General features: G+C 42.6%; 1 protein-coding gene across 2 annotated transcripts; it reads left to right on the forward strand.

The window, feature by feature from the left end:
• Positions 1-917: 917 nt before the first annotated feature.
• LOC308098381 (protein kinase C and casein kinase substrate in neurons protein 3) lies at positions 918-15,076 on the forward strand. 2 transcript variants are annotated; one of them, XM_080446714.1, is made up of 10 exons: positions 918-1,323; positions 4,355-4,422; positions 8,975-9,131; positions 9,698-9,933; positions 10,165-10,320; positions 10,615-10,790; positions 11,994-12,114; positions 12,637-12,707; positions 13,164-13,243; positions 14,126-15,076. In XM_080446714.1, the coding sequence occupies exons 2-10, from the start codon at positions 4,363-4,365 to the stop codon at positions 14,233-14,235; spliced, it is 1,167 nt and encodes a 388-aa protein (XP_080302840.1). In that variant the 5' UTR covers positions 918-1,323; positions 4,355-4,362; the 3' UTR covers positions 14,236-15,076. The 2 variants fall into 2 exon arrangements, with proteins under 2 accessions (XP_080302840.1, XP_080302841.1); XM_080446715.1 differs by lacking the exon at positions 12,637-12,707.
• Positions 15,077-16,746: the final 1,670 nt, after the last annotated feature.

The following is a 16,746-nucleotide window of genomic DNA, read 5'->3' on the forward strand; positions in this document are numbered from 1 at the left end:
CACCATACTCTGACAAAGATCTTGCAACACAAACACATAATCTGATCTCATAGTTTCACATTACAGTTGCTCCAACCAGGAGAAGCCACAGGGTTAGGTGGAGACTAAACAGCAGCTGTGTAGTTAGTTACATGGCAATGGCATGTCCTGACAAGACAAAGCTCACAAGTATAGCATAGCATAAAGGTGTTATGTCACCAACAGCGGTATATGTTAATGCACTGTACTCCAGAGTTCTCCAACTTCAAAGAATCACCTAAACATGCACAAGCATGTGTCCACACACGTGCTATAGATAATCGCACACACACACACACACACACACACACACACACACACACACACACACACACACACACACACACACACACACACACACACACACACACACACACACACACACACACACACACACACACACCGGATGTCTCATCCAGCTGTGGCAGACAGACTTCCAAACCTCCCTGGGGGAATGGGGGGCACGCACACAAGCACAGGGGGATGGAGTTTCCCTTCTCCAGAATGGATGTACAATGTACCATATCTGTTCTGTTTCTGGTTGAAATGCTAAAACATTTAAACACACACACACACGCACACACACACACACACACACACACACACACACACACACACACACACACACACACGCACACGCACACGCACACGCACACGCACACACACACACACACACACACACACACACACACACACACGCAGTAGAAACCACAACAAGGCACTGTTCATTCACTCTACACTGAAATGAGTAGAACAAGGGTAAAACAGAGGGAAAGAGAGTGAGTGAGTGAGAGAAAAAGAAACAGAGACAGAAGTGGGTGGGAGCAAGAGAGAGAGAGAGAGAGAGAGAGAGAGAGAGAGAGAGAGAGAGAGAGAGAGAGAGAGAGAGAGAGAGAGAGAGAGAGAGAGAGGGAGGGAGGGAGAGGGTGAGGTAGATAGTTACTGACCATCAAGAGCAGAGAATGGGAGAATTTGTTCCCTGCAGCTGTTTTGGAGAGTGACTAGGACAAAAACGCTGCCAGAAGAAGAAGAAAAAGAAGAAGAAGAAGAAGAAGAAGAAGAAGAAGTAGGACGAAGAGAAGGAGAAGGAGGAAAAGAAAAGGAAACCAACTCATCTGAAAGGGCCAAAGAAAGGGGGGAAGAGCAGGAGTGGTACACGACCGGTGGAAAATAGAGGGGAGCGAAGAGTTGGAAGAGTATGAGGAGCAGCTAGGAAGGAAAAGATATCAAGCAGCGTGGAAAAAGATTTATTCTGCTGCCAAAACACAAGTGGGCTACGAGGACCCCAACACAGAGGACTGAGAGGTAACGGAACTCACTGCAATCTTTACCTTTGATGCCTGAAATACTGTAACACTTTATAAAGATTTGATGGATGGAAGGATCACAATCTATTTCTGCTCCATGATTTCATTTGTTACTATATAGAGTATTTCCTATGTGGGTGTGCATTGGCTTATGTGTGACAGACGAAACGGGAGGGTGGGGGGGAGTACGTGTGTGCAACCACAGCAGTGCAAGCTGTCAGGGTGGTGTGGGGGGGGGGGGTTGTCTATCTGTTGGAAGTTCACAGACAGGCTCTTTCAGTTGAAATGAACTTTGTCTCAAGTTAGTGTTCGACTAGCCTCGGAAACCCATGCCTTTTTTTTTGTTTAGTGTTCGACAGACATCTCATTTAGGATTACTTGGGAATCAGCTCCTTAGATACCTACAGATTCTGGATATAGCTCAAAGGCACAAGGACTTTTGAGTTACCCTGAGCAGAAACAGCATTCGTGTGTGATCCTGGTGGATATTATTAAAGCACATTTGAAAAGTCTGGAGAAATCAAATACAAACTGGTAGATGGTAAGTTGTATAATATCTATTATGTGATTGGTTACAATATGTATACATTAAACAGATCTGTTAAAGCCCTGTAATATGGAGACACATCAGCTAACAGACATTTCTCACATTATCTGATATGATAGAATAGAGGGACAGCAGTGTTCTCTTCCCCCCATATGTTTCTGTGCCCTGGGGATAGTCAGCCAGTGAGGGGCAGGAAGCGGAGGTCAAGGGTTAAAAGGGAAGCAATTCATTATTTTTTCGGACTTCCTGCAAATCTGCACAGAGAGGGAGCATATTGTATACAGTATATGTACGTTTATACACATAAATACATACCCACACACATAAAACTCATTCGGGTTGTGTAACCACACAACATTTCTTTCTGTAAGATACAGCAGAGAGACAGAGGCAGACGAAAACACAGATGAATAGACACACAAGCATGTGACATCCCATGAACAGAGGGAGATAGAGCAAAATCATTGAATCTAATTGTGTTTCTGTCAGAGCCACGAGGACAGAGGGGCAGACAGGGAAAACAGGCAAAGAAAGAGTGTCTGCTCTCTGCTCCCCTCCTCACCAATAGTCTTGTGATAAAATCTGGAGGGTGGTTTATTACATTTTCTGCCACATGCCTTTAGAAAGTGAGCTTGCTGGGAACATGCCTGTATAAGGCCTTTTCTCCCTCATTCCCCCCTTTCCCCCAATCTCTTGGCACATGGCCATGCATGTGTTTGTTGTTTGTTTCAGAGCATGTGCATTTTTACATGCCTATGTTTTTGTTGTTTTGTTTTGTTTTTGCACCAGTAGTTCACTAGCAAGGTAAAAGAGACTGAGTGCGACGACGACCCCCTGTTTATTTTGAGATAGCTCAAGTTTCAATGCTGGGAATTCTGGGAGAGGGCATTCCATCCTTGCTGATGCACTGGCAGTTTAGAATAACAGGCCTCTAAGAGTCTGCCCTGTGCCCTCACTTGACTAGGCATTGAGACAGCATTTACTGTATCTGCATTTACTATGTTGAACCCCCAAAACCTACACTGTACAAGCAACACACTGTATAATTGCCATATTCTGCACTTTAATTCCTACAAATGGTATTATTACAGATATGGCCATGAATTCCTTAAAATGAGAAGACACTTTATTAATACTTACGTATAGGCCAAGTCTGTTTTTGCATTAGTCTACATTTGAGACCTTGCCAAATAAAAATGTTTTACAGATCACTGCACAGATTTTAAAGCAAGGTTATAGACTTGAAAATATGCTTTGTACAATATTTAGCTAGTAGCTAATTCCCATCTGTAGTCCCAGAACAGAATCAATCTCCACTACCAATAACCTGTCACACATGCCTAACTTAACATCATGAATTGACTCCAGTGTTGGCAATTAACAGGGATATGGGATGGGAAACTCCAAGCATCAGACACAAATGTCAAATGGTTCGGCTATGGTATCGGCTTTTGAAGATGTCTGACCAGAGACTCACTAAAAAGATTTTTAACTGGGATTTGGTCACCCCTGGACAAATGAATTGAGATCTTTATTTTATTCTAATGATTTGTTTTTTATTTTCCAAAATAAGTCACTACTGTATGTGATGTTCATGAAATTTCGAAGTACAATGTTTTCCATGTTTAAAGAAAAATGGTGTAGTGATATATTAGCCTGGTAAACCCTCCCTCCGGAAATCTCATTTCTATTTGATTCTGGAATCAAATAGAAATGAGATTTCCGGAGGGAGGGTTTACCAGGCTAGTGATATATGGTATAAACCTAAGTTGCGAACTTATTGTCTCATGAAGGACAGGTACACTGTAGATTGTAGAACCTTATCGTGAAGTATAATTTAAGCAAAAGACAACAATCTCCCTGTGCACACGTATACGGTCAGGAACATTACCAATCACTCTGGAGACTGGCAGGTTTACAGTAATGCCACTGCAGAGGAAGAAAGATACTGTTTGTTTTGTGAACTTGGAATTGAAATTGAAAATTAGGTTTGTTTTATTGCCCTAAATAAAATATGATGATATAAGAGACGTATTTGTTAGTAAAATGTCTTGTCTATTTGTGGTGATTTCCTTGAGTTAGATGATTATGAAAAACTTGAGATATGTTTCGGGAAAGGCAAATTTTATTTGTCAAGTTTGGGAGAGAAGACAGAACGCTCTGTGCTGTAATTGAATAATTCTGAGCTTTAATTGAATTTTTTATGTGAATATGCTGTAAACATGCTGTAAGCGTAGAACTCATAAACCCATTTTTGTGTGCAGGACACGAAAATAAAATAATCAATCAATCAATCAACATCCATGCAGGTACCCCCCCATACCCAACAAATACAAAGCCGACTATACACAAATCTAAACTTCACCTTGGCTAAACATATCCAGAGTTATAACATTTAATGCTGACAAGACTGGTTGCTTAAAATCAAATGTTTTGCCTCACAGTGGTGATGATGGTGATGAATATCATTTTTATCACTTAGGGACGAGGATGTCGACTCCCTCATCTGAGAATGGCTGTGAAGATTCCAACCACCGGAGCTTCTGGATGGTAAGAGAGAGAGAGAGAGAGAGAGAGAGAGAGAGAGAGAGAGAGAGAAAGAGAGAGAGTGCGTGCGTGAGATATTGTCAGTATGTCATCCTCTGTCTGCCATTCTGTGTCTGAAAGTGTACACAGTAAAGTACTCTGCGTTCATTTATTTCTGAGAGAGTATTTGCCTGTGTAAGTAAGGACCGCCATGTCATGCATATACAGTATTGTACGTATTTATGTTTATGTGTCACTTGGCCTCACAAAGTCTTGATGACCTTGCAAGGAAAACAGTGTTGTTGTTAAAGGAGCACTTCACCCATCTTTAACCTTATCTTCATATAATTGGGCAGTTCAGAAACCTGCCTACCAATGACATCATTGATGAGGATTCCAAGTTAATAGAAACCACAGACTTTCTCTTCCTGGAAAGTAAGCATGCTGAAATAGAAGCAATTGTTCTTGCATTCATAAAAAATACAAATAAAATAAAAGGTTGACTTGATAGTCCAAGGTTGTTTGAAATGACCAAACCAGTATCATGGTCAGTATCATGGTAAATATCATGTCAGTATCATGTAATATCATGGTCAGTATCATATCAGTATAATGTCAGTATAATGTCAGTATGATGTGACAGGGCCTGTCACAGCCCCGTTTCCAGCCCTGTGACAGGGCCTGACATCCCTGTGACAGGGCTGGTAACATGGTACCATGGTAACATGAAGGGGCCTGCCATTCAGTGCTGTGAGAGGGGCCTGATGTGACTGGGCCTGACATCCATATACAATTCTACTTATAATCGTAACAGACCATCTTTTTCCTCTCCCTAGGAAGTAGGCTAATAATTACATTTAATGTAAAATCTGATATTTGCAAATCAATTAGATGTTTTCTAAATTATATAAGCAACATAATACACAAGTAAGACGCGCGAACGATGGAGGCGAACACAGATTGACTGTGGCTGCCATATTTCAACCACACTGTAGTAGTGCACTCTGCCGCACTCTGCCGGCTGTATACAGGCAGTGCATCTGCTGGCATTTCAGCACGGAGTTTCGAGTCACATGGGGGCGCGAGCCAATGAGAGCGTGAACACACGCTGTATACAGGCAGTGCATCTGCTGGAATTTCAGCACGGAGTTTCGAGTCACATGGGAGATTGAGAGCGTGAACACAGACGGAAAGACCATAAATATGGGACAGACACACAACGCAAGCACGATGATATAGTAAGCTCCACTTGGTCGGAGGCGCGGCTTCGCCGCGCCTCCTTCCGCGCCTCCTTCCGCGTTCGCAAAAATGAAAAATAAAGCTTACATTTGAATTGGGTGTGGGGGCAGTAAGGGACCTGGATATTGGATAGGGGGCACTGGCCCAAAACACGTTGAGAAACACAGCTCTAAACCAAATACATGATTGCCAGAGACAGTAAAAACTTCTCTTACATAAAGCTCATATATAACTCTTTAGCTTTCGTAAGGTTTTGGATGATCTGAAACACGCTCAATGGATTCAGCATAAACCGTAATATTTTGTTTAACAAAATCAAGGTTAGTCCAAGAAATATGAACAGCCTTGCCAAGAGAAAATATACATTCACGTGTACCTGTATCCACTGTATCAAATGAAAACAAATCCTGGAAATCATGGGACATATACTGTTGGAGGTACATACCTCAACGTTGTTTTTGTAACACATCTCATTACTGTAACATAAAACAGCATCCCTCACGGTGGCTTTAAGAAATGCTGATTCTTCAGCTACATTATTTTATTGTATTATTTGACCAGTTAAATCCTATATATTTCATTGACGGGGGTCCCCCTGTGGTATGTTCTTCGGCCCCTACATTTTCCCTCCACACCATTTGTGCTGAACATGTGTTATGTTGCAACGTGTTGTGCCTTGTGAGCTTGTAGATCTGCCATTGTTGCAGAATCTTTGCCTATTATGATATGCCCAGAATTGGGATGCTACCGTTCATGTGGTTAATAAACCCCAAATCAGTATTTGGTGATATCAATAATGGAGATAAGAGGTTTCTGCACAACAGCAACGAAATAATTCCTAACACTTTTTGTATAGTTGCAATACAATAATAATTGCACACCGTTTGAGAACCACTGGTCCACACCAGTGGTTCTCAACCTTTTCAGGCCGTGACCCCCCTAAATAATCATTTTTGAACTGGGGACCCGCCACCCTGACAAGCACTTGGAATTGTAGGAGTTGAGGCATTACATTTAGCTTGGCTCGGTTCCACAGATAAATATTGTGAAGATAGCAGATCGCCTATTTTCTAATTTTTGTCTCTTTCTTATATTATTTGACAATTTGGCCAATGTTTCACCAGTTTTTATAGTATAGTTTGTTAATTACTTTTGACACAGTAATGGTCTTTTTCTTTTTTTTTCATCTGAGGACCCCCCAAAAAATCATGTGGGGACCCCGCTGGGGATTCCCGACCCACAGGTTGAGAACCACTGGTCTACACTGTCCTATCTAATAATAAAGCTCACAAAAATATCTTGAAACACAAAAATAACCCAAAACAAACATCAGTAACCTTCAAACTAAATGAAAATGTGCAATCTAGAGTATCAGGCGAGGAGATGAATGAGATGAGGTACATGATCATTCAGCTTTGTTTTTTATCTGGTGAGTGATTCATGCTCAGCTGTGAGTGCCACGCTCTTTGTTCACAGCCCACAATCTAGTGTTTCCTCCATGTAAACACTGCCTTCGTTCTATGTATTTTGCCGTCCCAATTTGTGCGAACTACCACTTTAATACCAGCTCTGTCTGCGATTGGCCCGATAGCGGCTGCCCCAGTTTTCATCCCTAACCCACCCTCTGTAATTTGGCAGACTCCTGTTGTGTTGGATATATTAACCCCCCACCCCCCTCCTGGGCTGTCTGTCATTATGGTGCAAACGTGTGCCCTACTGTGCTGCTGTGTTTGCACAGTCATCTCCATCTCGTGAGGCATCCCGTTATGGCACATACAGTTAGACCACACTATTCATTTACACTAGGATCTACCGGTTTCATGTGGTTACTAGGACAGTTTCTGTGCATTATTTTGAGAACAGACTTGTTAAAAGTCCGGAGCCGGTCAGTTTATTGCACATGAAATTTGATTATCGAGCAAGGACCGTGGCCATTTTGTTTAATGCTATGATTGGCTAGTTGGGACAGCTTCTCTTGTAGCGGGTTTATGTCTGCCTATGTGATTGGCTAGCTGCTGTTCTGCAGTGGTACTGTTGGCCCCAAGCAAGATTCCTCAGCTGTTTTCATTTAATTTTCAGACGAGTGAGGAGAGTCAGTACAAACCACAACAGAGAAAGAAAGAGAAGGGAAAGAGAGAAAGAGAGGGGGGGGGGGGGGACCAAGTCAAGTAGAAAAGAATAGAGAGCATAGAAAGCAGGTGAAAAACGTCCATTCAAACTTTCACTTAAAGAAAACAAGACCTAATGTACTTATTTATCAAAATGTAAATATGGGGAAAAATTCAAATAAAATCACAGTTCTATCATCAATGTAATACTCTTGGATAATTAATTTAATAATGCTTTCTATTAGATTCAAGACTAATGGCTTCCTTTTAACATTTGAGACTTTTTAACTCACAGCCTAAAGTGAGTCATTTATATAATTTGGTTGTATGCTTTTTAAAGAAAACAGATTTCATAGTAAACTTTAAGAACACAAAATAACATGAGACATTTTGCCACGTGCTGGATAATAGTTGTAGAAAAAGAGCAAAATATGCAAAGAAATGTGAAGGTATAACTAAAAGTAAGAGCACAAGGGGAACCGCTCTAATTTTCTTTTTACTAGAGTCAAATAAAATAGCTTGGTTATTTTCAAAATCTGACTGGGAGAGACAGAGGCACACAGACGTTTACTGCTTGTAAACGTGTCAGTGTTTGTGTGTGTGCGTGTGTGTGTGCGCGTGCGTGTGTGTGTGTGTGTGTGTGTGTGTGTGTGTGTGTGTGTGTGTGTGTGTGTGTGTGTGTGTGACCACAGAAGCGACTAGAGAGAAAAAGAGAAAGAGGAACAGAGCGTAGGGGAGAGAGTGTGGTGTGTAGCCGAATGCAGTGGCTGCCAGGAAAATTGAGGAAAGATTTCCAAACTCCACATCCACAAACAAAACACTTGCTTTGGATTTGTTATTATTACACTCAAAGGCCTTTGCCATCCTCTGCCCTCTTGCTCTCCATCTGTCCTTTTACAGCTTGCCTGCCTGCTGTCCACACACCCCAATGCAGTCAGCAGGAGCAACAGCGTTTTACACAGAGAAACCCAATGCTTTTTAACAGCACTTCTGACAGTTTGAGAGTTGACCTCTGAGGATATAATCACGTCACAGTGGTTTACGGTGTAGAAGAGACAACCTGTGTCTTATTAAGGTAGTTACACAACTCAGAGAGCTTGTGATGTCATGGTTCAGGCCAATAGATTAGTCTCTGAATCCCATGATGGGCTACAACATCCATTCCACACCAATATTTATCAAATATACCCCCCCCCCCTATCTCTCTCTCCCCCCCTGTCCTCTCACAGCCTGGGAACTATCAGCGGACAGTGAAGCGCACAGAAGATGCCTTCCAGGCTTGCAATGACGTCGTGGCATGTTTCCAGGAGCGTGCACGCGTTGAGAGGCAGTATGCCCAGCAGCTCAGTGAGTGGAGCAACAAGTGGAAGCCCCTAGTGGACTCCAGTGAGTACTGCTGCACAGAGAACGACCCACTCAGGCAACCATGCCAATCATCACATCCGTCCACACACCACATTCCCCTGTCACCTGTTTATCAAATCACTGGGATACGACATTTATACACTGTGGCTGAAGGCCAAGCTGCCTAGAACAGAGTTTGTATGTCTTTCCCCTCAAAAGTAGACCAATCATAAATATGTATAAAGATTGATATTTCCATTTGCATTACTATTAAGGGACAGATACAGCGTAGGCCTACATCCGTCCCTAGAAGGGCTTTTATAAAATAAGAAATTAAAATCAGTGAGGTCAAAAGAAGGTACATTTAAGTACAGCCAGATACAATAAAAGACATTTCCTTTTGCCCAAAGGAGACATAGACCACCACACACTAGTCCACATGACCACAAGCAGCCAGTTTGTCATTTCAGGGACAATATGTACGGCTTCACCATTGATTTGTGCTGCTTTGTTCACGTTATGAGTAAGAGCAACATACTATCGATAGTACATTACTCAAAGCAGCACAGGGAAACCATGCTGTTATTTGACTCTAAGTCTTATTGCAGGTCCTCTGTATGGGTCCCTTCTTAAGGCATGGCAGTGTTTCCTGGCCTCCGCTGACCGATTAGCCTCTTTACACTCGACCGTCTGCCGCGCGCTGGTTGCAGAGGATGGGGACCGCGTCAGGACGTGGCAGAAGGACTCCTTCCATAAAAAGTTATTCGGAGGCTTCAAGGAGTCCCAGGACTTTGACACAGGCTTTGCACGTGCTCAGAAACCTTGGGCCAAGCGTCTTAAAAAGGTCTGCATGCTTCCTTCTCTCATATATAAAACTTAGCTTACAACATTGTTTTCTCACTTCACAGTCTAGACACTGTTATAATGTTGCCTCAGATCACATTCTCTGAGATACATTTGCAGAATAAAGGTCTAAATTATCCAGTGAAAGTAAATTACGGTTTCTCCTTTGTGTCCATCCTAAGTACTGGTTGACAGGTAGAGTGACTGTTCTATTTATTTCATGCCTGTCCAGCTGGACAAAGCCAGGAGGGCATACCACAAAGTCAGTCGCAAGGAGCACTCTGCCATGGAACGTGAGGCCCATGCTAAGGGAAACCCTGACATAGCCATTGAGAAACAAAGGAAGATCCAGGAGGAGAGAGAGGTGGCTCAACAGGAGGCAGAGAAAGTAAGCAGCGGTCGTTCAGGGTCGGGTTTTGTGTGTGTGTGTGTGTGTGTGTGTGTGTGTGTGTGTATGTGTGCATATGTGCATACAGTATGTGGCACCATTTGGGGTACACAAAAGTTTGAAAGACTTCACGGGCACTAGGGGACAAGGGCCTTCAGAAATGCTATGCTGATATTATCAAGTTTGTACCATATGTTTAGATATAAATGTGTACGTACACACTGTAACACGTACAGGTGTCTGCATGTAGGTAGATGTTACATTGTTCCAAACACTCACTTCATTCTTCCACAGGTGCGTCTGCGCTATGAGAAAGTTCTCGAGGAGGTGACCAGGTATGCCCCTCGATACATGGAAGAGATGGAGTCTATATTTGACCAATCACAAGAGGAGGAGAGGAAGAGGATCAGCTTCCTCAAACAGGCCTTCCTCTCCATTCACAGACACCTGGATGTCACCAACAACGAGAGGTAGCCTACACATGACGAAACCACATGTGATTGTCTGCTGATGCTCATGTGTTTTTGCTGTCTGTCAGCATTTGTCTGAGAGGGGGAGAGAAATTGAGAGAGTGAAAGACAAAGAGAGAGGGAGAGAGAGAGAAAGAGAGAGAGATCGTCACAAAGAGTCCGTGGGGTGGTGTTTGTCCTTCATAATCCTTTTTGCCCTTGCAAGTTCTGCCTCCTGGAGGCAGGACATTTTAGGGTTTAACAACAAACTGTATTGTCCAAAATGATGTCAGTGCAATGAAACTGTGGGAATTTAGTACTTGTATATAACTATTTTTTTTTTTATTACCTCAAGCATATTTTTCTGTACTTGGACAAATTTACATTATTAATGTACAGTATGTCAGACAACATATACGCCGATACCGATATATCTGTGATAGGAAGTGACAAATTGGTCAGGCTTTAATTTAGAGAGTTGTGGTATTTTGGTATTTGTTAAGGGTTGTTTCGATTTATAATGGAAAGACCAGCGACAGCACAGAGAGTACAGTACAAGATTTCTCACAGAATTAATTAGGTACAACACCGTCGTCTACGCGGACTTGTGGTGATCAGTGTGCTCTCAGAAGGATGTGACATCAACTACGGGAGGAGTTTTCGCAGGCCTGTTTCCTTCAGCTTGTCTTTGACAGTCTAATTGGACCTAACTATGGTAAATAAATCAATAATCTGAGCCCCAATTAAGCCATTCCAAAAATTATTAATAGATCAGGGTCAGGACCCGGCATCAACAGTTCCCTCAGTGATTTTCTCAGCCGGCTGTGATCCATAAAATTTTGCTTAGACTGCAACTTCATTGCTTTAACAAATCTGCAGAGGCTAAGGGGAGCAGTGGACAAATACTGTATGATACAATTGTATCCTGTATTGATCTGTTTACTACTTTGTTATGACTTAAATTGCCTGATATTTTGGTTAAAAATGGAAAATACCAATAAAACGGCTTATACTGACAGGAACGGAAACATTTGAATAAAATAAATCTGTGGGAATTCTTAGAATCTATAGACTCTTCTCTTTTTCTCTTCCCTGCTCAGTTTGTGGAATTGTACCTTGTCAGTTTGTCATTTTGAATGTACCCTACATGTAGTGTTTGTGATCACACATGCGTGTGTTGTGTTGATGTGATTGGTGTGTAATGCCCCTGTTTCTTTATTATAGTGTGAAAGCAGTGTACAATGAGCTCCACAACACGCTTATGGCTATCAACGATCAGGAGGACCTGCGCTGGTGGAAGAACACACATGGACCCGGCATGCCCACCGACTGGCCTCAGTTCCAGGTCTCCCACTCTTTCTCACTGTGTCTCTCGCTCTGTTTGCCTGTCTCTTTGTCTGTCTACTACACACGCACACACGTGCGCGCACGCACGCACGCACGCGCACACGCACACACACACACATACAGTGCCAGCATAATAAATCTCACTATGTTAGATGTAATGTGTATAGTTTTCATGTGTATGCCTTTACTTCTCTTGGGCGGCTTTAGTGTAGCGGTTAGAGCGTACGCCTTTCATTTGGAAGGTTGTGGGTTCAAACCCTGCCTTGGGTCAAATGGGGTTCAGATCTGAGCCAAGTCTCCTGAGGAGGCGCGTTCGAAGCCTGTCCTGGACAGGGGTCTCCGGAAGTAAAAACCGATGATGATGAAGATGCCTTTACTTCTCTTAGTGCTTGTTTTCACACGTTACAGTGCATAATAGTGCTGTGTATTTATTTATATAACTATATGTTTGCAGCCATTTTCTATTTGTTTGTCTGACCTCAGAATTTCATACACACATGCTTGATTTGCTTATGGACAGGAGTGGACGCCTGAAAAGAAAAGCAAAAAAGCCAAAAAAGGAACAGAGAAGAAAGGAACGATAGAGAAAAGGTGAGTGGACGCAGCATACAGTATATCTGTATGTGCCTGTTAATAGTTTATGGGGGCAGCCGTAGCTCAGTGGGTAGAGAAGCTGAATTGGAAGGTTACATTGTCTACATGCTGAAGTCTCCCAGGAAAAAAACGTAAACCTTAACCACTCCCTCTGTGCGCTCATCTTAGCCATCTGAGCAGCCATCTACTGGGTGAAGCAGTAAAAGCGATGTCCCTTCCCCGGGGACCAGAAAAGAATTCCTTTCCTTTACGTTCCTTTCCCTTCCCTTATGAATTGTGCTCTTTCTACAACTTATTGGGTACATGTACCGAGGTCATGGAGCTGTAAATGTATGATTGACTGTACACAGTGTGTACCCAGAGCGGGTCCATTTTTACACCATAAACACTCCAGGGTTTTATTTTGCACATGGCTGTCTCTCACCGGTTTCCGTGTTTTGTCACCTCCATCAGTGTGATGATAGGAGGAGTGAGAGTGAGAGCCCTCTATGACTACGTCGGCCAGGAGACAGACGAGCTGTCGTTTAAAGCAGGTAAATGTCCGTGTAGAAGAATGCATACACTGTAACATCCTCAACAAGTCTTTATGTCAGGCCAAGGACCCCTTTAGCTGAGAGAAAGATGAAGCAGGGACATAGCAGGGACATAAACTACATATTGTAGTTTATGTTGCAGATTCAACTTTTTCATAGATTTCATAGACTTGTTTGACAGCACTATCATCAGTAGTATGTTGGATTCATGTTAATGTGTATTTTCAGATATTTAACCACTTAAACAGTCAATACTTAGTAAACTTGACCTTTCACTCTGTACTTTTCCCCCCCTCTGCACCAAACCTCTTTGCCGAAAATAGCCGATCTACAAGCTCACAGCGTTGTGAGCTTGTAGATCAAGATATTTTTGGCTAAAGTTCTCCTCAGAATAGGGATGCTAGGGTTCAAGTGGTTAAGGTAAAACATATATCCTATCACACAAAGATTTAGGGCCCCCCCCTGTAGTAACTCTGAGGACCCCCAGGGGTCCCGGACCCCCTGTTGAAGACCCCTGCTTTATTTGATAGAGACAGGAAACATGGAGAGTAGGGTAGTGACATGCAGCAAATGGTCGGGCATATCAGGAATTTGAGTCCATGTGGTACTCGCCCTAACCACTCGCCTATCTCGAGTTCTTAACTACACATTCTCTCATCTGATTGGCTTTATATTTTATGCTTTATGACATTCAAACTCTATTCACATATTATTTTGTATTCAAATTGCTTATGCATCTCATTATCTAAAATAATGTGCGATGTGTTTTTTTGTGTGTTTTTTTGACAGTTTCCATAGTATAGAACTTGTAGCAGTAGTAGTGGAATAAAAAATCTATGCTTTCTAGTCACATATCCTGTTTTGAATCTTTACTTGTCCTAGGTGAGGAGTTCTTGAAAGTGGAGGATGAGGATGATCAGGGTTGGTGTCGAGGGATGAAGGACGGAGGGCGAGAAGGACTGTACCCTGCAAACTATGTAGAGGTGGTCTAGTGGTATAACAGTGTCCGTATATGTCATCTGAAAAAGCTGCATGGGATTGATGGCGACTGGCCTGTATGTGGCCTATGTATGAATGAATGCCTCATGACAACAACAACATGGAGCCTGACAGTCTGCCGGTCTAGTTTAGTGCTGTGTTCTACATGGTAATGACAACACGGAGCAAGATATTGTCTGTGCTGAGAATATGATCGCAGTAAGGTGGACATTTTGGCACAGAGATTTACAAAAAACCTATCCAGGTTGTGTAGCCTATAAAAGATAAAAATGCAAGGAAAGTAAAAGAAATATGCTGGACTCTGAAGGTACAGAACACTACATTATTAACCACTTGGTGCTGAAAATAAATTATATCGCAAGACTGCTATTTTAATTGTCATTACTTCTTCCTGCACACTTTAATGAACTGCATCTTTATATCAAAGTGCTCACAATACATTTTCATATGAAGGGAGTGAAGCTTTTTATGTGGTCATAATCCATCATCAGTAGCATTTTAAATTGAGTTAGCTAAATAGCTAGAATGCTTTATAACATGATTAGTTTTTTGTTCCTGTTTTATGAATAATATACTTGGGTAACACATATGTTTTCCCGTCCATAATTGTGTCTGTCTGTAGTATTTAATCACTATGTGGCAACTATCCTCAGTAGCAGCAACTTAGTACAGGATATGCGGATTGAAATTCCTGCTTGCCTTGCCCTTGTCCAGTTCTTTGCCATTTTGAATGTGTGTGTGTAAGCACTGTATGTATTTGTATGTATGGTAAGAACCACAAAACTGCCTTTGTCAAGTTTTAAATAAAATGTGGAACTTGTTATACTGTCAGAATGTCAATGTTTTCTTGAATTTGGCATGAACTCTAAGTGATTTGTGAGTACACACTCATTATTTATCTCTGAGTAAATGTACATGAGTTAAAATACCACTAAGGATTTTACTGTGCGTGCGTGCGTGTGTGCGTGCGTGCGTGCGTGCGTGCGTGCGTGCGTGTGTTTAGAGAGAGTGCAGGTATTAACCCCCAGCTGTGTTTAGGTCAAATGGTGCTGCGATGTGATGTCATCAGAGTGCAGGCATCAGTCAAGCAAGCACTTCCACATCAGTGTTCATGTTTCAGCTCAGCTCGTCAAGATGAAGACAGAGATTAGATGTGAAGTTACAGTACATTATGTATTATTACACCCCAGTGCACACATGTAGTCATAACGTACCCACCCGCCCTCATATATTAATACACGCTCATGCTTATATGTAAATACACAGTCATACACACACACACACACACACACACACACACACACACACACACACACACACACACACACACACACACACACACACACACACACACACACACACACACACACACACACACACACACACACACACACTGTAAATTCAAACAGACAGGGTCCATTGTAGTGTCTGCTTTTTCACAGAAGTAATGGAGATAATGATGTCACCCTGAAAGGAATTTCCTCCACCTGACAGCTTGCTTGCAGCGTACATGTAGAGCTATTGTCAGAGCTAGAGGGAGAGAGATAGAGAGAGAGAGAGAGAGAGAGAGAGAGAGAGAGAGAGAGAGAGGGAGGGAGACAGATCCACGAGTTTGCGTTCACCTCGTGAAGAATGGGGCCACATCTTAAAGTCCTGAAGTGTGTGTGTGTGTGTGTGTGTGTGTGTGTGTGTGTGTGTGCGTGTGCGTGTGCGTGTGCGTGTGCGTGTGCGTGTGCGTGTGCGTGTGCGTGTGCGTGTGCGTGTGTGTGTGTGTGTGTGTGTGTCTGAGCTGAGCATCACTGGGTTTTCACCTCCAAACAATTGAGGGGTCTGAAGGGAGACTAGCAGACTTCTGAGATTCAAACCACATACCTGGGTTCCTATAGGGGACTCGCCATCTAATTTATAGCCTACTCCGTAGTATGACGGTGTCAGCGAGCCAGAAAAGAACTGATTTATAACCCTTGTAAGTTTGTAAATTAATTATTGTCGGCAAGCAACGAGGTTGTGCGATCAGGGACGGATTAAGACCCAAGGAGGCCCCCACCCGGCCCCACGCTACCCAGAACGGGCAGTTGGGTGGGCACGTAAACACACTACTTGCGTTGCAAGGCATGTGTGGGTTAAGAAAGACATTAACATACAGGATTTACAGTCTATAACCTACACTCAGCTCTGTTAGTCAGACGGCTAGGAGGGGAATTATACTGTAGGCTGAGGAACCCACTTATTTGAGTGTTAACCTATATTCAATATTTAATGTAAATATATATGTATGGGGCCCTTCACGGTAATGAAGGGCCCCTGGGCACTGGCCCATTAGCTCAGTCAATAATCCGCCCATGTGTGCGATGTACGACACTCCGTTGCCTCTCTCGTTGAGCCTGATTTATATTGGCTAAAAATAGCTGATCTACAAGCTCGATGTTGCATAGATCTGCTATTTTTGACCATACATTAAGCATTTCCTAGCATCTTATGGTCTGTTACAGACATTTATATCC

Source organism: Gymnoscopelus braueri (assembly GCF_963280865.1).
Source record: "Gymnoscopelus braueri genome assembly, chromosome: 13".
NCBI lineage: Eukaryota > Metazoa > Chordata > Actinopteri > Myctophiformes > Myctophidae > Gymnoscopelus > Gymnoscopelus braueri.